We start from the raw sequence: 24077 nt of genomic DNA, 5'->3' as shown, positions 1-24077 counted from the left end.
CATCACGTGCTACAACCCTGGTCTACATATCACCGTTGATGAACAGCTTTTCCCATCAAAGACTCGGTGCTGTTTCCTGCAGTATATTGCAAGTAAACCTGACAAGTTTGGGATCAAGTTTTGGGTGGCCTGCGACCTAAAATCCAAGTACATTTGCAATGTCTTCCCATATCTTGGCAAGGACCCCAGTCGTCCCAGTGGGGAGAGACTTTCTGAAAATGTAGTAATGAGGCTGATGGAACCATTCCTAGACAAGGGCAGAAATGTTACCACGGACAATTTCTTCACATCGCTTTCACTTGCGCAAAAACTTCTTGGACGGAAAACCACCATCCTCGGCACAGTCAACAAGATTCGCAGGGAAATTCCTCAATCCACTAGACAGACAGATCGCAATGAATTCACCACTCAGGTATGCCACTCCACACCGAGCCCTGGAAAAAGGGCCACGTGTCAGGTCAAACACAGATGCAAAAAAAATCAGGCCACTGTGCGATGTGTTCACTGCTACAGATACACATGTGGTAAATGCAGACGACAGATACCGTGGCAGTGCCAGGATTGTGAGTGATTGCTGAAAATGTTGAAATGTACTCACTCACTTTTTATCATTATTTGTAAATATGTGTACAAATGGTTGGTTTTTTGTACTGTTTTCATCAATAAATGTCAGCAACAAAGGACATACAAAGGACATGTGTTGATTTCTCCCTAAGATGGCAAACTGAAACACTCCACTCCCCCACCCCCTCAATCACTCACCCCCACTCCCCTCCCTCCAGAATTCCTAGGTAACGACCTAATATACATATGAATGACTAGCCAATTTAGCTTCCACTTCCACCATTTGACTGCTCTCCGGGTTTTATAGGTAGAAAGGTAGAAGCCTGGGGATGCTAGTGCTAGGAGAGAGCCTTCCAAATAACATAAAGTTACACCCCGAATAAACCCTGGACTTCTCAGATTTGTTGTTTGAAGGCAGATAACCGGACGAGAGAACAAGAGATGCTCTTCACATAACTGCACATTTATGATGCCAGAACAAATTTTTTCCCTACAAGCCATAAGGATGCATTACCTTCCTTTTGAGCTCAGTAATCACTCCTAGCCATCATAGGAGCCCTGTTGTTAGAGAATAAGTGTGGTGCATGTCACTAACACTGGAGCCTGATTTCATATAGTGTTCAAACCCGTGATTGGCTCACAGTAACATGACTATGCCTGCCTGTCTCCATGCAAACACCAATATTATGATTATCCTGAGTATAAGACGGGTGTGATTGGCTCAAAAGAGGGAGGGGAAAAAAGCCGCTGTCAGAGTCTGCTCATTGATATGCTATAGCATTACTCACACGATTTCTCCAGAACAAGGTAGATCTTTGTGCTATTGTTGTAGCGCACGCACAGATATACACAGTGGAGATGACAAACGCATGTGTTTGCACAGCACGGAGGAATACGAAGGAGGCAGCGTGAGCGAGGGAGTATTAGGATTGAGTCAAATTCAATCCCAAGGTGCCCTTGAAGGCTCAGCTCGCTCTCCTCATATTTGTTTTAAAACAGTTTAATAATTTATGTTTTCTTTAACACAGTCAATAAGTAGCTGAAGTCCTGCCTTCTTGCTGGGTGCATTGGTTTCAGGGTGGAAAAATATTGGTGTCAAAGTCACTTTGCTTAAATCATTACCTCTTCTGATAAATGATGCCATGATGACTGCTTAGCTCGCTGGGGTGGGGAAATTATTTCTTTTCTTGGTTTTAGTAGTCTGCTTCAAAGGAAAATTTATATCACAATGTTTGGGAAGCTTTGAGAAAGATACGTAGATATCTTTGTGTTTGTCTCGAGGGCTGTATGCCAGTATCCTTCAACTCTAAGTACAACATCATCTATTATATATTTAAACCAATTTCATTGTGCCAGTGTTGAATGTCTAACAATATAGCTGTAAAATGAACTCTCATGTCATCCTTTTAAACCTTTCCTGTAGTAATAGAGAGACTTTTGCATATAGACAACCAGGTTCAAATATTTTAAGAGTTTAAGAGTAAAAAGAGTACCTTCCATTCTTACAACCTGACTGACATCACTTAGTGCTTCTCTTTATGAATCCTGTGTAGAAGTCAGGGGCAAGAGGAGAAGAATAAAAAAACAAGGGGTTTGTGACACAGGGTGAGAGAGAGAAAGAGAGAAGGGGGGAGATACCCCACATTACTTCAGTGCAGGGGTGAGACAAGGGAAAAGGGCCAGCTGTGGGCTAGACTGAAGCAGAGACGTGAGAGTTGCCTTCTCTGATTGAATGCCTGGATCGATACTATCCTTATGTGGCTCAAATCAGCTCTGCTCTTGGTCCCTTAACAAGGAGACTGATTGCATGTTCTAACCCAGCTCAGAGCCGCTTTGCCATAAGGGCTATTCATTTCAGTCTGTATCTGAGTCGAATACATTTTATTTGTATTTGTATTTATTTATTTATTGTCATTGTCAAGAACAATGAAATTGTGTTTGGGGCTTCCATACAACCCCAAAAAAAAGAAGAAAATAATAAATACCCCTTAAAACCCAAGTGTACATATTTAACCCAGTGTGACTCCAATGCAATAAGACAATCCTTAGCAATAATGTTCGTAGAAATTCAGACAAAGACCTGAGAAACATGACAAAATACAACAATGCACCCATTCAATATTATTGTACTGTGAGATATGATATCAGATATGATAGTTATCTATTTAAGAAAGAGGGGGGGGGGGGGCAGGAGGGGGAAGAGAATAAAGATATGATGCACCAATGCAGACCAGTTCATTGCTATTAAGAAGTTGGATATGGTTATTGTCCGTGAGAGGGGGGCAGAGAGTTCAGGAGCCTCACAGCCTGTGGATACAGGCTGTTGGCCAGTCTGGATGTTCTGGCCTGTATAGACCTGTACCTTCTCCCTGAGGGCAGCAGATGGAAAAGGTGGCGCGCAGGGTGATGTTGGTCCCGCAGGATACTGTGCACCCTCCTCAGACAGCGAGTGGGGAAGATATTACTGATCTCTGGCAGACTTGTTCCAATAATTCTGCCAGCTTCTTTCACCACCCGCTGGAGTGCTTGCTGATCGGCCTTGGTGCAGCTGGGGAACCACACTAGAAATCCATACGTAATATCGATCTGAGATGGTTAGCATTATGCAAAGTGTTTCCCATAACAATCCCATGTTCGTCGTGGCATTGATCATTGACCAACGTAACCTGGATTATAATTCTCCCCAGTATCGAACAACCCCGCCAAGATTTATTAGTTCCTACAGTCAGCCTTAGTTTAAATATATAATCTCCCCACTGTGCAAACAGTACACTGTTTGTGTACTGACAGCATGCAGTGACATAACTATACTCAAGCGGTTTGAACTACCGGCCTTCATCAGCAGCTTCATCAGTTTCCTGTGAACTCAATGAGAAAGCCCCATCTGTTTTGAAAAGCTAGAGTATGACACACGGATGAAAGCTCTATAAAATTTGTGAGGAGGAAAAAAGTGTCAGAAGCTCTTTCTAAAGTAGTTCTCCACAGATGTCAAGCTCAAGTGCAACCGCTTAGTTTATTTGCTGTGGGGTTTTTTATAGATCACATAAGCTGTTGCACAAACTTCTGGATTTCTGTGCTCAAGGTGGTTAAATAGATTTGTTGTGCTGCACCCCTCTAGTATCTTACACACTGAGTGGTCAGCAAGACTAAAAAAAGTCATACATATATATAAACTAATCAGGCATAACATTATGGCCACCTGCAGAGTAAGATCCACATAGATGACAGGATCCAAGGTTTGCCCAAAACATCACATTCCCTCTTCTGGCTTGCCTTCTTCCTACAATGCATCCTGGTGCCAGACGAGCGATGCACCCAGCCAGGCATGTGATTCTTCAGACCAGTCCACCCTATCAATGCTTAATCACTATTCCTTCCTTGAACAACTTATGTTAGATACTGACCACTGCAAACCGGGGACACCCCACCAGAGCTGCAGTTTTGCAGGTGCTCTGACCCAGTCGTCAAGGCATCACAATTTGGTCCCAGTCAAACTCACTCAAATCCATACACTTGCCCATTTTCCCTGCTTCTAACACATCAACTTCAAGGACAAAAGGTTCACTTGCTCCCTAATATCTCTCGCTCACTAACAGGTGCCATGATGAAGAGCTAATCACTTTGCCTGTCAGTACATGTAATGTTATGCCTGACTGGTGTTTTAGTCCATTTCATTAAGCCAGAAATGTCCGAACTTGTCTCTTCCTAGCTCCGTACGATGCTCGTCCAAATAAATAAAAAGTCAATATTGAAGGTTTCATTTTTACTGGTATCGCATCGTAATTAATGCTGCATGCTAGCATTGTGCTAGTAGTGCTAAAGCACGTTTTCACACTTCCAGTTAAATTCCAGTATACTGCTTCCATTGATAATGATAGTGCCATTAATAATGTTGTTAATAATGTTAATTGTCATTCCCAACTGTTAAATTTCATACCCACATTTAACCTTAACCTAATTTAATGCGAAGCTACAAGGCTGTTTGTAAGGGGAGGAAGACATCCGCAAACCACATAAGCTTTGCTGCTGTTGGTAGCCATCAGATGACACATAATAGTGGTAATATCATTAAGGACACCCACACACCCACAAACACAAATGCACGCACACATTGCTTTTTCTTTTTTTCACTAAAAGGAAAATATCTACACCGACAGAAGCACACACGAGCAACTCGAAAATGAATGTGTAACGCGTGCGTTGCAAAGGGGCCTCGAGGCTTCTCATATTGATTTCATGCAGTGCTTTCTACGCACACAAACACGGACTTGCACCCGGTGACGTGCAGATGCTAGTCCTCTTTATCTCTCGCTGCTGTGCATTGTGCTGCACTGTAATGGAGTGCTTTACTGTTACTACTACTACTGCTGCACTCTGCTCTCAGCACAATCCCTCTCACATTAAATAATGCAGCTGGCAATTGTGCAGCAGCTTCCAACCCCCCCCCATCCCATAGCAGCCAATATCAGCAAATTTCTGCTTGCTCTGCTGTCGTAAAGAGTAACTATGCCCAATTCAGCGTTTACAGGGCCAACACTATAAACACCATAAGCCCATTTACACAGCAGTGGCATTGGATGTTTGTTTTTCGGCTCTTGTGCTCCCAAAAGAATTTATGTTTTTGGTGACGTCTGTCGTCATCAACTGCATTTGCCTTTACTCGCATAACACACAAAAACAATGAGCCAGCTTTTGTGTGTTATGCGATTAATTTAAATCATGAAATGAGTCTTATTTATTATGGCTTTATTTTCATCCTACTATAAATATGTAAAATCTCTTGTTTTCCTGCGAATTTCTCCTGCACAGTCATGCAGCTACATCTTAGTTCCCTGAAGGTTTTCATCTATGCCAGATATTATGACGTCATCATGATGCCTAGCAACCACCAACCAATTAGCTAAAATGACACCTTATAAAAGCATTGTATAATTTTCCTTTCACAATTACAGCAATTTATTCTAATTTTTAACCATAAAACTTTCATTATGGACGATTGATTACAATATGTTGCCTAGCAACCACCTACGGACGATCTAAAATGAGCCATTTGTGGCCTTTATGTATCTGCAGCACCTTACAATAGCATTGTAGTCTTTTAATTTTATCTAATTTATATCCACAAAACTTTCATTTTGCACACACACACACACACACACACACACACACACACACACACACACACACACACACACTGTTTAGTATTTAGTATTTATTTATTTATTGTCATTGTCAAGAACAATGAAATTGTGTTTGGGGCTTCCATACAACCCAAAAAAAGAAGAAAATAATAAATACCCCTTAAAACCCAAGTGTACATATTTAACCCAGTGTGACTCCAATGCAATAAGACAATCCTTAGCAATAATGTTCGTAGAAATTCAGACAAAGACCTGAGAAACATGACAAAATACAACAATGCAACCCATTCAATATTATTGTACTGTGAGATATGATATCAGATATGATAGTTATCTATTTAAGAAAGAGGGGGGGGGGGGGGGGGGCAGGAGGGGGAAGAGAATAAAGATATGATGCACCAATGCAGACCAGTTCATTGCTATTAAGAAGTTGGATATGGTTATTGTCCGTGAGAGGGGGGCAGAGAGTTCAGGAGCCTCACAGCCTGTGGATACAGGCTGTTGGCCAGTCTGGATGTTCTGGCCTGTATAGACCTGTACCTTCTCCCTGAGGGCAGCAGATGGAAAAGGTGGCGCGCAGGGTGATGTTGGTCCCGCAGGATACTGTGCACCCTCCTCAGACAGCGAGTTATATTACTGATCTCTGGCAGACTTGTTCCAATAATTCTGCCAGCTTCTTTCACCACCCGCTGGAGTGCTTGCTGGTCGGCCTTGGTGCAGCTGGGGAACCACACTAGAAATCCATACGTCAGAACGCTGCTGATGGCACAGTTGTAGAAGTTCAACATCAGAGATCTGGGAATGTGTGCGCTCCGCAGTCTCCTCAGGTAGTAGAGGCGCTGTTGGGCCTTCCGTACAACTGAGGTGATATGGTTGCCCCAGGACAGGTCCTCGGTCACAGTTACCCCCAAGAATTTAAAACTGCTCACCCTCTCCACCGCCTCACTGCCAATGAAGAGAGGCAGATGGTTGTTATGACCCCTCTTCCGGAAATCTACAATGATCTCCTTGGTCTTTAAACATACAGTATCTGCACACAGTCAAATGCATTCACTTGTTTCAGCCATTATTTCTGTTTATAGGGTGAAATGCTCCAGCAAATAGCCTTAACCTCATTTGCACCATATAAACAGCGTAAATAGCCTAAAGAAGATTGGGTTGACTCAAAGGGATCAGCCATGGATAATTTGGAAAAAAGGTCTAAGAACGTCCAATTTTATGTTTGAATGCAACATAGTTTACTTATCTTTTAACAGAAATTTTAATAATTCACCTGACATTCATTCTAGATGCAAGGACATTTTATTCCATCCATTTTTATATGAGGAAAACAAAAAATAATGAACATTTTTGTAAATCCCCGCGTTAGGCAGCTGGCAGATTTGAACCCAATGTGATGTTAAAAATTACAGACGCCATAATAACAGAACAATCATTGCTATGGCAGTGCACAAGTTATGCAAAGAAAGAGCACGGCATTAGTTCTGTGACAGTAACCACCGTGTGGCCATTCAAACAACAATAAACCAACGATAAATGGACTGGTCCTTACATAACGTTTGTCTACTCAAGCGCTCATTAATGGCTCATTCACCCATACAAGCACTTTTTTCTACATCTAAGTGCTTTCCATCTAACATTCACACTCCATTGAGCACAACCTGGGGTTGAGTATCTTACCCAAGGATACTTTGGCACGTACACTGAAGCAGCCAGGGATCGAACCACCAACCTTCTGATTAGTAAATAACCTGCTCTACTGTCTGAACTACAGCTGAAAATCTGAAAAAGTCATTATAGACCTTTGAATATTGGTTAATTGTCAAAAGATGATCATCACTGTAACTTAAGCAAAGCTTCAAAGCTTCAAGGTTAAATGGCCTGTATTTATATAGCGCTTTACTAGTCCCTAAGGACCCCAAAGCGCTTTACATATCCAGTCATCCACACATCCACACACTGGTGATGGCAGCTACATTGTAGCCACAGCCACCCTGGGGCGCACTGACAGAGGCAAGGCTGCCAGACACTGGCGCCACCGGGCCCTCTGACCACCACCAGTAGGCAACGGGTGAAGTGTCTTGCCCAAGGACACAACGACCGAGACTGTCCAAGCCGGGGCTCGAACCGGCAACCTTCCGATTACAAGGCAAACTCCCAACTCTTGAGCCACGATCGCCCCGATAGGCTAGGCTCGCTTTTGCTTGCACTTCTAGTTTGCTTCTCTTATTCTGATGAACAGCTGTATGAACTAAACTGTGGTTGGTGTCGAGGTTCAGGGGAGAAGAAGGAGCACTTCTCAGGCCATGGTGGTTTGAGAGTTTCCTCCAATCAATGCACAAGGATGGGCATGTGTGTGGATGAACTGGGTTTCTCCCAGGATGACACACACATGCACACACACTGACAGCGTCTAAGCTTGCATGCGCAGACACAAACTGAAGTCTGTTTTGTTTTGACAGGATGATGAAGTGGTGCTCCAGTGTGTGGCTTGCATCCAGAAGGAGAATCGCAAGTTCTGCTTGGCTGCCGAGGGGCTCGGCAATCGACTGTGTTACCTGGAGCCCACATCTGAGGCAAAGGTAGGCAACACTGGCTCTACTGTTGCACCGTTTTATTCTCTCAGATTTGAACTGGCAGCACAACAATGCATGTCATCAGTGTGAGATGTTTCTATATCTTTATGTTCACACACTTGTGTGTGTTAAGATGCAAATAAAAAAATGGACCAATGTGACATGAAGCAGTTTTCAGAAGCGTGTACCGGATGAAAGGAAGCGTTCATCTATAAAAAAACCTCCATGGAAACCAAACATCCGCTTAGTCCGTTCGTGTTTGGGTTGAGCAAACCATCAGAGAAGCCAACCATCACAGCAGCTCACATCCACCGCAGTCTCCATGATGAGCTTTTCTTTCAAGGGATCAGGGACGGCGTCGCATCTCCGCAGGTCCCCCCCTCAGATGATAATTCCCTGAAATTACGCCCCTGGACGTGATTGATGGATTGTTTCATAAGCTGCACTGTTGTTAGCTGTAATTGCCCGCTGCTTTACTGTAGCAGAGCAGCCTGTTTGCAGTTTGTTTGAATGAGTGTAAAGTTTTAATGAGTTAAATGCAATTTCTTTTGCTTTGCTGTCAGTGGGGGTGCCATCATAATGCCTTTTTGTGTAATTAATCCATATGGCACACATTCTCTTCTTTTTTTTTTCTTTTAAGTGATCCCCCTGTTAAGCGATTATTTATAAAGATTGATCGGCTGGAGGGATCTGTATTCTTTCTCGCCTTTTCATGGCTGCCGATGCTTTGCTGCTAATCTGGCATTGATGTTTCCCTGTAGCTACAGTTGACGGGCCTTAGGCTTCATCTGGATTGATTGTCTCTTAATAATAATCCATTAATATTGACTAATTTCACTCAAGACACTATGTGCATGGGCAGCGTGGGTGACCATGTAAGAAACGCAGAAATACTTTTCAGAGAAAGAGGGAAAAGAGTTGTTTTTTACTTGGCAAAATACTGACATTTACTATCATAGCTCACACAAAGAGTATATCTGTGTTTCAAGGGGAAGGTTAGGCCTTTACTCTATTTTGGATGGTAATTATACCTGACAGGTGTGATGGATGTTCTCCGTATCAGGCACTTTGTCTTCATTCCCTGTAGTTTTTTTATGAAAAGGCATCACCCCACCTTTGGGATCAGCAACATAGCTGTGAAAAAAGCCCAAGATGTCCATTTAGAGGTGGATGACTGAATAGGAAGCTTCGTTTCCTCGGTGAACTAGTCTAGTAATGAGGGACAGAACCAAAATGATGCAACGAGGCTGATTTAAAGCGTGCACGTTGTAAGTGGCAACATCAATCAGCTCGTGAGAAGCCGTTGGTGTGATATACGACCAGCAGCTTTCACTTGTCAGAGATTCAATATTATGGAGTTGTGCCCGCATACCATTATAGCTTTGATGCTTGTCTTTGTTGTTTGGAACCAGCTCATTTTTCTAAATTCCTTTTCATTACCAGCCAAAAGCTTTAGCGCCGCCCCCAATTAAACTAAAGAACAATGGAAGCGGATGAAGCCACATCCTCAGGACAGTCAGCTTTAACCCTGCTTGACCTTTCTGTCTGGAGACAGAAATAAAGACGCGATCGATCCTCGCCCACGATCGCAAAACACTTGCTCTCTCATCACACAATTGGTCAGCCAAGCTGCCTCAAAACTATCTCCTTGACGGGGCTTTATAGTCACCATCCCCTCCAGGTCACTTTGATTTTTATTTCCCCTGTGTCTCGAGGCTGTCCCTCCCCACCTCCTGTTTTAGTCCAGGCGAGGGCAAAGGTCCATGTGTTGTGACCTAGAGAGGTTTGAGGAGGGCTGGACGGCTTCTCAACAGATAGGAAAGACGTTTCACCAGCCCAGACTTCGTGTCATACCTTTACACTGCACACAGAATCAGAGACTTTTCTTTTAAAGCTGCGAGGGAATGGAATAAACTTCCTGAACATTTGAAAACTCTTTTTTGTTTTTTATGTTGAAAGGTGGACTCAGATCTGTCAACATTAACCATCCAACGCTTTGTAATTCTTTCTGTTCGTTTTGAAGTTCTTGATATTTATATATGACGATAATAGATGATGGGGTTTGGCTACTGTTGATATGTTTTTCAAATAATTTCATCTGCGATGTGCAAGGTTAGGGTGCAGTGCATCATTTTCCTTAGAAAAGTGAAATGAAAGAATGAAGATATAAGTGTATTTTTTATTTGCATTTTCACATAATTTATTAGTCAGTACTATTGAGATCTATCGATCATGTGAAACTAGCCAAGAGACATTTGTCTAAGCTTGTATTTAAACAGGAAGTCAAAATCTTATGATTAAAACGCTGTTTTGCGAGTGTTGTGTGCTGAAAGAAGCTCCGACAGACCCAGAACCCATGACTTGGGATTTCACAAGAGATTTTGTTGCATATCAGTCATTGTAAAATTGTCTATAAAGTTCATATAAACTACTGTAAAGGCTGATGGAAACTGCCAGTTCACTGTGGGCTCATCACCACAAACCTTTCACACGCAAGAAGTAATCTGCGCCTTTAGTTAAGATAGAGATATAAACTATATCCCTTTACCTTTAATGAGCATGTCATCAAGTATCGAGCTATGCACTTTCTCAATCTGGTTCTTTCAGTGCATTTGTGTGTGTGGTTCTTTTTCCTTCTGGAAAGCAAGTGAGTTTTTAAGACTCTTCGAATTAAACTAAATTCTCACCATCTCTCGACAAGTAGCAAATCAGTGATGTCTAAATTCAGCAAGCGTGTCAGTGGAAGTGTATCCGTAAAAACTATTTTTGAATTCCAACACGCTGGCTCGTGTTTCTATAAAAAGTCACGGCTGTTTTTCCCCCTGACTTGCCTGGAGCCTTTCTATTCAACACAGTAGTGGCCATTGTTAAGATTCAATTTGCCTTCTGAGTACTTTTCAATGAGGTTAGATTTACCTGTGTGAACGAACCACTTTGGGACCAGTTGAGATACTCGGGAAGGAGGCCAGAGAGGGTGTTTTGGGTTGGTGTCATTTATCTCGTGTTTATGCCCTGCAATATCTCCATCGGCGCTTTCCGTGTCCTTTCTCTGAATCGTCTGTCTTTTCCAGTACTGCCCTGGTTCAGCGATTTGGCATCTTCCCTATTTTTTTAATGGTGCTCTTTCCAAGACCTGGCTTATCTGAGCGCAGACTGACCCGAAAGCGCTTAATCTGAATTTAAAGTACCTTTTAATGAATATCGCCCACTCGATTAAGACGAACTCGGTTCAAGTGGGGGTAAAAATGCAGCAGTCAGCAGAGATTTTATGAGTGGGCATCTAATCAGAGTATCCCTGTAGATTCAGGGAGCTGTTTTCCTTTTTTTCCAGGCTGTATGAAGATGTTTTGCTTATGGAGCAAATTCCTGAAGCACTAAATCAGAATCAGTTTTGATGGACAGCAGAATAACTGCAGTGGTGATCTTTTCATTATTAGCACTTTGGTGAAGGCTGAGTCACTGTAGATGGGATCTTTTGGAGCACGGTGGAGAACACGCTGTACTGAAGAGTGCTTAGTTTGATCTTTTTTCTTTGCTGTCATTTACTAAACATGAATTAATAGTTTGATATTTTTAAAAAAATGCATGCGAGAACATATCCACAAATTTGAATTATTGATTTTTTCCCCATCATTGAGCCTTTCTAAAATACTACCTACCAGTAAAGATGATATATCCTGTACAGAACCCGTTATTTTGCATTTTTATTTACTAATAAAATATAAATATAATGTCTATTTTTTCAAAAGAAAAAAAATGCTAAAAATGTTCATAAAATGTTGCCTAGAAAAATGAGATATTTCATCTGTGACTGTTTTTAACCAGAGATGCTTTTATTTGGTTACAGTATGTTCCCCCAGACCTTTGCATCTGCACCTTTGTGCTGGAACAGTCCCTGTCAGTGCGAGCCCTGCAGGAGATGCTGGCTAAGAGCGGACAGAACAGCGAAGGGGTGAGTGAAGATAGACACAAAAGCTCTTTGATTCTTCATAAACCATCCCCGAGTCATTTAATGTATGTCTCACTGTGCTCTGATATCCAGAGGAGGCGGCTGTAATAAATGCAGTCAGCTAAGTTGAATTTTCTTAACTGTTAGGAGCTTAATGGGCAAAATAGGCCCGTTTCAGTAGCCTGGGGACCCTGGCTGCAAAGAGGTCTGGGCACCCATGATGCTGATGTGGATGTATCCATTGAATGTTGGGAAATTACTGCAGGTTTCATGCGTTATGTTTACCTTTGCCCATTTGATTAACACTTAAGAAAACAGCGTGATTTTCTTTTGTACAATAGCAATTAAAAGCCTGCATGCAAAATCAGTCGACAGTAGATTTGGATTGTATTTACAGCGTTGTACAAAAGTCTCGAGCTGCTCCTAGTTTCTGTAGATTTTGCTTCCAAGCGAAATCCCTGTTTGCCAAATCCCAGCTGTCAAGTAGCCATTACGAAAAGGGCGGATTGGGGGAAAAGGCTTAAGTTATATTGGATAGAACAGCGATGAATAGCGAATCAGTGATGAATCTATATTTTAAACTTTTGATTCAAATTTTCTTCATTACGTACAGAAGAGGAGGTTAGTAGAGGCAAGCAACACAGAGTGTATACGACCAACATGGCGGAGGCTCTGGCATGATACGAGGCTGCATTTCAGCTGGTGGTGTGGTCAAAATTGATAGAATTATGAATGCAGCAAAGGAGTATCAGATTTGATCCACTGTGCAGTACCATGTTGAAAACATCTGATTGGCAGTGGCTTCATTCTCCAGCATGACAGCGATCCCAAGCAGACTGCCAAAGCAGGAAAAGGATAACTGGATAGAAAAACAGACAGTGTAACACTCTCAGTCATGGACTGGCTTCCCCAGAGCTGGGACCTCAACATTACTGAGGCAGTGTGGGATCATGTTGACAGAAAACAAAACAAAAGGCAGCCAACATCCAAAAAAGAGCTTTGAATTTCATTCAAGAAGCATGAACAATTCCCGAAGACTACTTAAAGAAATGACAGAGAGAAGAAAAAAGGTGGTCATATTAAATATTGACTTTCAAGTTTAAAAATAGAGTTGTACAAATTCTATTTATCTGCTCTTATATATTCTGTATTTCCTTGAATATTTGCACGTTTCAATAAATCAGAGCACCTAGTTCCTGTTTACCTAGCGAAACATAAAGAAATGAAGGGCTGCTAAAGACTTTTGCGCAGTCCTGTACCCACATAGTGAAAGTAAAGAGGATCGTGTAGTAGGGAGAACTGAACACGTTTCAAATTTTGCAGTAATCTGCACTCATTCGTCAACCTTTCCTGTGCTGCAAGTGTGTTTCCTGCTCTTTTACATTTCTATGATATATAATTCTACCATCTTTATCTTCTATTTTCTGTGTGTAATCCATCTTTCACGTGATAGACACGCAGCCTGGATCAGTGGGTATGTTCACTGCTCATGCCATTCCCCTCTCATCCCTTTGCACACTGCAGTGCATCCTTTGCTCTTCTTTTCTACCCTCATTGATCTCTGGTTTGACTTTTACGACACGTCACCTGTGAAATTTGTCTTTAGAAGTCATAGTTTATTACACACCTAAATCATTTTCTTTGAAACGATGGTACAACTGGTTTCTTCAATCTAGTATTTCCGTCTGATTGAAACCCAATCGGTACAAAGTACCTGATTGGGTTTCATACAGACTTCCCAATAAGGTTTTCCATAAAGAATTACTTGTTATATAACTTGATTTTTGCTGGAGAACTAGAGCGTCTCCAATGTTGGATTAGCGTCAGATTAACATTTGTCTTGTCTTCGGGGGATTCAGATGAATGCTCAGTGCAGCATCATTTGTTTTGTGCTACCCTCCGCATAGAATAAGCTCTCATTTGTCACAGCATCTTCTTCTAATCATAGCAGCTGTATGCTGTGAGAGACGCTATAGCATGATGCAAACAGCTGATCTGATACGAACATTTCTGGAAGGAGACTGAAAGCGATCACGATTGATTTAGTCTCATAAGCTCTCTGCATGATTTGGTCTGTTCATCCTTTAATACCATGTGGTTAAGGATAAATCTTTAGTTGTTAAGGCACATATTTAATGGCTTTACTTCAGAGATAAATGGAGATGTCAGGAGTGGATCTTGTCTGTGCAGCAGAATGACACAAGTCAAGACCATTGGTTCCACTGCTGCTGTGGGCGGTGTTAGCAGGAAATTGCGAGCTGCGGCGGAGAAAAAGGGAGCTCCAAAATATTAAACGCTAGATCAAAGCTCAAATGAACATGGTTGACCATCCTTCTTGCATCAGCACCTTTAAAAGGCTTAAAATAACACTGGAGTTAGCTTGCCTCTCTCTCTTCTCCTTTTGGGAAAGGAATTATGCACCGATTTACATTTCAGTCTGGCATCAAAACATCGTCTCCTTATCGCTAATTTGTTTGGCCTTCTGTTCGTCCCTCATCTCTGTAGAAGGCAAACTTGTTTCCACATAGCCAATCAAATTCGTTTTGTCAGCCACACTGACTCACTATCAGCCAGATGACAGTTTGAGCCATAGATTTTAAACAACCAAATTTAGCTGCTCAAGTCTCATTTGTATCTAGCTGGCAAACATAAACGCACATCTTGTCCTGGGCTCTGTGCTGTGAATCAAGTTCAACATACTCTGAATATTTTTCTGTTATCTGGCTTCACTTGCACCGACACTGGCAGTCAGGCTAAGCAGACACAGGAAGGTGGTAATCAAGTCAATAAGTCAACCCAGGGTTTCCCAGTGGAGCTGTGAGTGCGTTCGCATGAATGGGGCTGCGTTGGCAGCATCTTGCCAATCACACACATGGAGAGATCTACTGGCAGAGCAGGCAGCAAGCAACACAGCTACTGCAGACAAAGTGTGTGTGTGTGTGTGTGTGTGTGTGTGTGTGTGTGTGTGTGTGTGTGTGTGTGTGTGTGTGTGTGTGTGTGTGTGTGTGTGTGTGTGAGGAAGATTGTTGAGTGAAGTGCTTTGGAAACATTTGGTATAAGCTCAACTACAACACGGAAGACGAATCTAAATGTCTTACTGATGCTCATCGGGGAGAGACAATGACTTCAGACTCGATTAAACGAATTGAGATGCTCTTACCATCTTCACCCTTCCAGGAATATCTCGCAGGTAATGCTGGAATAGTAGTGACACCATTTTCCGGAGAACTGATTGGTCAGTAGGTGGTGATTTCACACATGCTGATCGCTAATCTCAAGGATATCCTACTCAGTATCAGGTTAGATCTGCAGTATAAGTTGCCATGGTGATGCAGTCTGCTAAGAAGTGAACTGCCTTTGTAATACTGAAAACCCAAATCCTGCTTCGTACTACTGGCCTCTGCTCCTCCTCTGCACTCAATGAGAAAGGGGCTCTGCAGGCATCACTTTGCACCTGCTTTTTATCTGCTCAGCTGTAACATTGAAATACTTCAGTTCAGTTCACACAAATTCAGACCAAACAGAGGAAAACAGGAAGTGAACTCCAAAAAGACACAGGAAATAGCAACATGGGAAAACACAGAAAATGAAAAGGACAACATACAATACCACAAAGAGCAACACAGGACTATTTATACACTAAGGGCTGATTAGGAAACTGAAACAGGTGAAATTCAACTAACGTACAAGTGAAGATAGCCAGGATGCCACGACAAAGAAACACAAAAGAACCAAAGCAGGAGCACAAACAGAAACACTACTTCTACTACAAATAATAGACAAGGTGTGAACTAGAGCTCGAGATGTCACTCATCCATTCGCTTATCGTTTTTCGGGGTTTCGGTGGGGCTGGAGCCTATCCTAGCTGTCTTAGGACGAGAGACGGGGTAACACCCTGGCCAGGTCGCCGGTCTGTCGCAGGGCTAACACATACACATAGACAGAGACAGAGACCTATGGCCAATTAACCCACCCCCACTAAGTGCATGTCTTTGGACTGTGGGAGGAAGCCGGAGTACCCACACAAACACGGGAGAACGTGCAAACTCCACATAGAAACTGAACTCAGGACCTTCTTGCTGTGAGGCAACAGTGCTAACCACCGTGCCACCGTGCTGCCCACGGTGATATGCTGCTGATATGATGTTACATTACGATGCATAAGCATCTAAAACAAATGTTCAAACCTGATAAAACAGGAATGACAGGAAATGTTACTTAGGTCAGTTAAGCTGCTGATTTTGGTTCCTACTTTACAATCAGTTAAAAAAGGAATAAATAAATAAACGTTGCCTGCTCGAGTCTGAGCAGACTGTCAGTCAGACTGAGACTCTAACGATGCCTCCAGCTGGCTGAGAGTAGAGAAGTATTTTGACCTCTTTTCCTCCTTTAATCAATAAAAAAAAACTATAAACACTAAATTCAAAGATCAAATTGACCTTATTTTTGAGATGAATTCTCGTGTACATACACCTATTGGATTTACTTATCGCAAACATTTATATTGTAACCCGTCTCACTTTACGTACCCGTGTAGCAAATACTCCAGAGACTTTTTAGACTTCTTGGATTGGCAATTTGAACGTGTCACTCGAGTGCGTTCTCTCCTCTCACGTTTATCTGTTTTCGATATTGTCTACCTATTCATCATTCTTGCCTGCACTGAAATGTCACTGGAGGAAGCGCCATTAAAGGGGAAATGGAGGGTGAATATGTCTCGGCTGAGGCTCTGAAATCAATATGTCTTTGAACAGATGGGCTCATCAATAGACAGTGGCTGGAGCAAATGGTTGTTGAGTTCAGGCAGTTCAAGCGGTTTTAGCCAGAAGGCACAGAGACACAAAGGGCACAACAAGGTACCTGCAAAGACAACACACAGCAACTAGTGTAAATGCCAGGCCGCATTCAGATCAGTATCCACTAATAATTACTAAGTGCAAATTTGTCTTTACTAATATAAAGTATCCCAGCCCATATTGGAGGGTTGCTGGTCAGAATGGGCGAGTGGTAAGACTGGTCACTGGGGAATACCTGCTGCAGGCTCACACACCATGCAGTGGGGAAATAATTATTTGATCCCCAGCTGAATTTGTAAGTTTGCTCGCTTCCAAAGAAATCCATAATTTCTCTCAATTTTCCTAGTAGTTTCATTTAAATGTTGAGAAACAGTATATCAACCAGAGTTCCAGAAAAAAAACACATTTAATAAACTTGTAGGTTAAGTGGATAATCCAAATTGTCTGTCTCTGTGTGTTGGCCCTGCGACAGACTGGCGACCTGTCCAGGGTGGACCCCGCCTCTCGCCCTATGACAGCTGGGATAGGCTCCAGCGCCCCCCGCAACCCTGAAAAGGAGAAGCGGAAGTGAATGAATGAATGAATTTAATAAAGTTATGAATTAAAGAATGATTTGCATGTCATTCAGTGGAATAAGTAATTTGTCTTAATGCTTCAGCTTCCTCCACAGATTTTCTGTAGGACTGAGGTCTGGAGACTGGCTAGGCTACTCCATAACCATAATGGTCTTCTTCTTTAGCTACTCCTTTGTTACCTTGGTGATGTGTCACTGTCATGCTGAAAGACCTATGTTAACTGAAGGAAGGAGGTTCTCATCTGATATATTATGCTACATCTTCCCATCCACTGGCTGTCAGTGTAGTGAAGTCATCCTGTAACTTAGCAGAAAAAGTGCCAAAGAGCATCGTTTTGGTTTCATCTGACTTCATTACTTTCTCCCAATCTTTTCTGAATCATTTAGATTCTTAAATGATTCCTAATTCATAGCTTAAGACAAGCCTGTACGTGTGCCTTCTTGAGCGGGGGGTGTTGCAGGTGCTGCCAGATTTCAATCCATTATAGTGTGTTACCAATGGTCCCAGTTGCCTTCAGATCACTAACAAGCTCATAGGGCTAATACACTGCCTTTTTCATGATTATCCTCATCCCATGAGGCAAGATCTTGCATGGAGTTCCAGACTCAGGGCGATTGATAGTTATTTTATATTTCTTCTATTTCTGAATAACCAAACCAACAGCTGCCCAAGCTTGGTGTGAAGGTAACAGAATATCTGTAATTGATTGATTAATTGATTGTAATCTGTGTGCCACATGGACATACACCTAGTCTGTTGGAGGCAGGCTGGATTGTAAGAGATCAAATATTAAATGACGTGGAAACTGATTTATAACTTTTGAATATTGTATTTTTTCTGTAGTTGCTCTCTATCATGAAAATCTGAGACTTTTCATTTCTACGTAAATGAACAAAATTGCAGTTTCAGCATTGGATCAAATAATAATTATTTCTGGCACTGGGTACGGCGGTTTGTGATCTATAGTTGGAGACAGCATCATTCAAAAGTTTTCTCCCATATGGTTCATTCATCCAGGGGTTATAACAGCTTTGCTCTTTTCACATGCTTAAGTTATATTACATTTTTGCTGCAATGTGTCTCTACATTTAGAAAATAACTTTTCTTGCTGATCATGCACAGCCCGTCATTGGGACAGGAAAGTGAGTTTGGGGTTTATCCGCTGTGGTGATTGCAGTGCTGCATGCCTCACTGCATTAGACTCAGCCCCTCAGCCAGCTTAGAGCAGTTACCAGCAGCACAGAAGAAGCCTGAAAGCCAGTACTGCAGTCTGCAGAACACAACTGCATCAAATCACAGGCCCGCTATTGTCCCAGTAGCCAACTGAGGGGGATAGAGAGAGAAATAGAAACGCGGCAAAAGAAGATGTAGGACCACACTATGATTTTATAAAACGAGCCATGATTCACATAGCGCTTGGATATTACGTAACTACAATTTTGTAAAATTGCATAGAATAAACTCAGCTTTGCTGGAAACATACTGTATAGTTAGTATCCTGCTTGGCTTGTAGAAAATATTTGTTTTCCAGTGGCTTCACTGTAAAACACACACAAAAAAAGATTGTCAGCTTCTTTTTCTTCATTCCTTTAAATAAGTAACAGCTGTGTGTGGCCCTAAATTTGTACCACCTAAAGCAGACAGGCTCAGGAGAACAGTAGCTCTTTTCTGAATAATAACACTCTTTCTTACCTTAATGCTTCCTAGAGGCTCATAAGGAAGGTGAGTAACATGGGAGTTGATTGCCAAAGAGAAAAAAAAAACACCCCCTTTTGCATTTCTCCCAATAGATATATTAATTGTTCCCCCTCCTGCATCTTAACCCAATCCCCAAGGCGATGGAGTCATTGTCTGCTAATACTGACATTGCATCCAGAGACTGACAGTAGTTTACAGTGTGCATCCTCCCACATTCCTGTAGCTGGAGTGCTGGAAAGATGAGCCCGTATCCTGCTCACTCACGGATACAGGAGCAGATTGCATGTGTTCATTGGAGAGACTGGGTGCAAACCCTCCCCAGGAGATGCGTGCCCCCAGCTTGAGGTCACCCTAGTCGTCGATGAGGTCAACATTCAGTGTCAGAGGTTCGATTGAAGCGGTTGGAGGGAGACCACTGGGGTTGTTCTGACAGAACACTGAGCTGACATGTAACTATGCGCTTGTGTACATGTGTTTGTGAATCGTCTCTATAGGCAGCGCAGAGTGGAGGACACAAGACTCTGCTGTACGGACACGCCATCCTCCTGCGGCATTCCTTCAGCTCTATGGTGAGAGATCTCAAACAATCCCCGCTAAACAAATCACGACAGATTATAACGGTTGATTTATACGGTATATCAAAAATGACCCTTGTCAAATACAGGAAGCGTGTGACAGCTCTGTCTTTTGTGGTTTGATGTGTGTGTTGACCACAGTACCTGGCCTGTTTGAAGACATCAAGGTCACAGACAGATAAGCTTTCCTTTGATGTCGGCCTGCAGGAGGATTCAACAGGTAAATAAAAGCTCCGGTGCAGTTCCCTTTTATCTTCCTCCGTTCCCTTTGTCATTGTCGCTACGCCTGTCTCTCTCCGTCTTTGTTCCGCCTCCGTCTGCTTCTTTAAATCTATCTAACCTCCTCTTCGCTGTCTGAACGTCCCCTCTTTATCTTTCTTCCCGCTCTTCGTTTGTTTGCGAGTGAATTTCACTGTTTGTCTTTTCAGAATCTCAGTTGATACCCCCCCTCCCACAGTGAAGCAGTGTACACTTACTTTGTGCTTCTTGTTGTCAGCTATGATTTCATCTGTGCAGAATATTTAACACCCTCATGTGTGGCAGGCTGATACCTGGACCCACTTCTGTTTGCACTTGTTAATTGCATCATGTGATACGCTCGATGAGCAGTCGCCTCAATTTCACTTGAAAATCTTGCTGCGGTGACCCATGTGCCCTCATCTTCAGCCCACTGCGACAATATTAGTAATTACAGGGGGTATTTGGGCAGTGGTGTTTGATTAAAAATATAGAAGAAACGTGTTTGTGTATGCGTGCGCTTACTGTTGCAGGTGAGGCTTGCTGGTGGACAATCCATCCAGCCTCCAAGCAGAGATCAGAGGGAGAGAAAGTACGCATCGGCGATGACCTCATCCTCGTCAGCGTGTCCTCAGAGCGATACCTTGTAAGTCTAGTGTTTGCCGGTGTGTATGTGTGTGTGTGCGTGCATTTGAGTGATCATAACACAGAGGTCTTGGTAGGAGCGCATCAATTCTACTCCCCTGATGTGGCAAAATTTCAGATTATAGCAATCCTGTTACCACATGCTGCGGCTCTCTCCGTGACCTCTCTCCAGCTGGAGGCTTAACATTAAAAGCAACAACTTTTTTCCCCCTCCGGATGACTGCAAAAATGCATACAATTACATTAAGCAAAATTTGATCTGCACTGCATCACGTCTGATCTCTGGGGGGGATTATGATTTCTTTGCTTCCAGTGCCTTTTCAAATCAAGCTCCTACGTAATCATTCTGGTCACGCCCAAACATTCCTCTCCTCTGCAGCTATGATTCTAACTTTTTCAGCAGCGGGTAACTTTCACTTTTAGACTAACTTTGCCCACTGAGCACACGGACTCGGACGCTAACCCTGGGAAACATGTTCTCCATGATCCGTGAAGTTTGTGACAGCAGCCAGGCGGTGCTTACAGCCCCACGGCAGTTGGGCGCACGGACAGATGACCACTATCGCCTTACAGTCAGCAATGCCAATCTGGTAGTCTGTCCCAGCTGTCACACACACTGTGGTATGTGAAGACACACAAGCACCGAGAGGGCTGCAGGAGACTCTGGGGAAGGAGGATGATCAGGACACAGCTGCCACAAAATTTGTTTTTTGGATGCACAAACACTGTGGAAACCACACACACACACATATTCTCTACATTATAATCTGTTTGTGTATCCCTGAGCGCTCATCGATAAATTGGAGTCTTCTTCTGCATCAGTGGTAATAGACTTTCAAGCTCCAACTGACAACTCATCATCCTTTTCAAGTTGAATCAATACAATCATGCATTACAAACCCAGGTCACAAGCAAGTGCACTCCTAGTGTCGATCCCAAGCTCACATAAATGGGGGAGGTCACGTCAGGTAGGGCATCTGATGTGAAGGTTTTGCCAAATCAAACATGTGGCTCGTAAAGATGTAGATACATTGCTGATTGCTCATAAGATCACAGTGCTGTCACTTGCATATTTCTGTAGTTGTACACAAAAGTGAAAGCTGGATGTGCTCTTTCCTGCAGCATTTATCCATCTCAAGTGGCAACATCCAGGTGGACGCTTCCTTCATGCAGACTCTGTGGAACGTCCATCCCATCTGCTCTGGTAGCAACATAGAAGAAGGTAGAGACTTTACATAATCATTTGATATACCTTCAGGTAAAAAAGAGAGACAAATATACTTGAAGACAGTGTTGTGATGAATTTTGCAGCCCATATAATTTGAATTTTCTGCATATTCAGTCAAATCCAGGTGACAGTGGCTAAATTTGCAACGAGTTTAATGTTTCTAACTGTATTTAAAAATGGGTAAAACACTTAAATATGGCAGTTAAACACTTAAACCTCTGTGATATGGATTGTCTATTTTTCCTGATTTCATCTCTGAGATGCCAAATCTTTTCTTTGTCCTTCTCCAATAGGCTACCTGTTAGGTGGTCACGTGATGCGGCTGTTCCACGGACATGACGAGGTTGTTACAATCCCGGGATCAGACCAGAGTGAAGAGCAGCAGAGGTGCCTAACACAGCATCGCAGGGGCAAAGCTAAAGTAGTTACACAGCACATGAGAAGCTAATGGAGCTGCCAGCCCTCTGTTTCCACCACGCTCTGTGACCAGTGTGACCCCGCCCCCCTCCCCACGGGAGCCAAAATGGCTGCGGTGTTATTTTTACCTACAGCATAGCTGCTTGGTGCCAACTCACATAAGGCAGAGCGCTGAATAATGGCACACTGGGCCTGAAGTGGGTCAAAACAGCGGGCACTACACGGGCCCGTACACATTCAGCCAGGTGCCAAAAGATGTGTGCGTCTTCCTCTGTGATACACACGATGTGCACACAGTTTCTGTTTTTAGACCGGAGCAGGATTAGATTTAATTCTAATTTCTAGCTTTGGCTTTTACTCCTTGATATTTCACAGATGGAGCGTGCTTTTTAGAGGTCTCACATTTTTCTGGGGCAGATCAAACGCACTCCAAACTGTCACCAAGGGGTCGATGAGCGATTTCTTTTATCTTGGGACCTAGTCACCCATATCACTGAGAGACGGCGTAGCTGCGATTTATCGGGACTCGTCTGTGTTTGAAGGATGTGACGCCGCAGTCGGCAGAGTAAAAACAGCGTGCTTATGTGCCAAAGTCAAACATCTTGTCTGTGAATATCAGTGTGACAAATGAGAGGAGAGAGGGCCGGGATGAATGACCTTGAGAGTGTCCGTGGCAGCTAGACAGTTAAAGCATCTGCACACACACACACACTGATGCTTCTCTCTCATCCTCAGGATAGTCAACTATGAGACGGGTAAAGCTGGTGCCAAGGCGAGGTCCTTGTGGAGGCTGGAGCCACTCCGAATCAGGTGGTTTTGTGTTTCATGTGATCTTTTATCTGTTGCCTTTCTTCCTGTAACTCTCTCCTTTGTTTTTGTTTAGTTCATCGCTGTCCTTTCCACCTTTCTTTTCTGTCTTTTGTTCATTGTTTCCATTTTATCTGTTCTCCTTTCCTCACTGCTGCACTTTGGCCTCTGCCTTATCCCCTCTTTCTCTTTCCCTCTGTCTTTGCTGCCGTTCCCCTTTGATTTCTGCCATGTTTTTGATGCTGTTTGTTTCCTAAAAAGGAAAAAAAAGGTGCATAATTACAAAAATGTTTTCATCCGTTTCCAACTGATTCAATTCATATCTACTAGATAATTAACAGCTGGCAGCAGTTTTTTTTAGATCAGCTAATTAGCAAATCTCCCTGGGTTTGTGAACTGAACATTTTTGTGTATGCTTAATATTAATGTGCGGTTGTGGCGTTGACAGCTGGAGCGGGAGCCACATCCGCTGGGGTCAGCCCTTCCGGCTACGGCACCTGACCACCGGTCACTACCTGGCTCTAACGGAGGACAGGGGGCTGGTGCTTCAGGATCGGGAGAGGTCTGACACCGTTGCAACGGCCTTCTGCTTCAGAGCCTCTAAGGTAAGGACACATGCACACAGAAATGAACTGCATCATACAGGATCAGCCACACCCTTTCCCATTTAAACACCAGCAAGAAGGCTTTATGAAGGATCACCTATTAACCTTTTACGAATGAACTGCCAAATATCCTTGGGCTGGAAAATCACAGCTTTTTCAAGGACAATGAAAATTGCAAGAATCATTGGACGAGCGAAAACGACACCATTGAGGTTAATTTAGCTGAACTTGCCGACTCTAACTGAAGCGACCGTTTAACTACTC

At 42.9% G+C, this 24077-nt stretch overlaps 1 protein-coding gene across 1 annotated transcript in view; it reads left to right on the top strand.

Moving 5' to 3' along the window:
* Positions 1-24077, top strand: part of LOC146686680 (ryanodine receptor 3) — a 110662-nt gene that overhangs the window by 15545 nt on the left and 71040 nt on the right. The window contains exons 2-11 of the mRNA XM_085441255.1: positions 8168-8287; positions 12129-12233; positions 19309-19323; positions 19794-19868; positions 20016-20094; positions 20645-20757; positions 21879-21978; positions 22278-22371; positions 23137-23211; positions 23657-23813. Coding sequence (XP_085297381.1) covers positions 8168-8287; positions 12129-12233; positions 19309-19323; positions 19794-19868; positions 20016-20094; positions 20645-20757; positions 21879-21978; positions 22278-22371; positions 23137-23211; positions 23657-23813 — 933 coding nt within the window. The remainder of the gene's footprint in view (positions 1-8167; positions 8288-12128; positions 12234-19308; positions 19324-19793; positions 19869-20015; positions 20095-20644; positions 20758-21878; positions 21979-22277; positions 22372-23136; positions 23212-23656; positions 23814-24077) is intronic.

Source organism: Copadichromis virginalis, linkage group LG19 (genome assembly GCF_057382275.1).
Source record: "Copadichromis virginalis isolate Kocher_CV1m ecotype Utaka linkage group LG19, C_Virginalis_male_GT1.1, whole genome shotgun sequence".
Lineage (NCBI taxonomy): Eukaryota > Metazoa > Chordata > Actinopteri > Cichliformes > Cichlidae > Copadichromis > Copadichromis virginalis.
The sequence above is the reverse complement of the archived record's forward strand: the minus strand, read 5'-3'. Positions and strand labels throughout refer to the sequence as shown.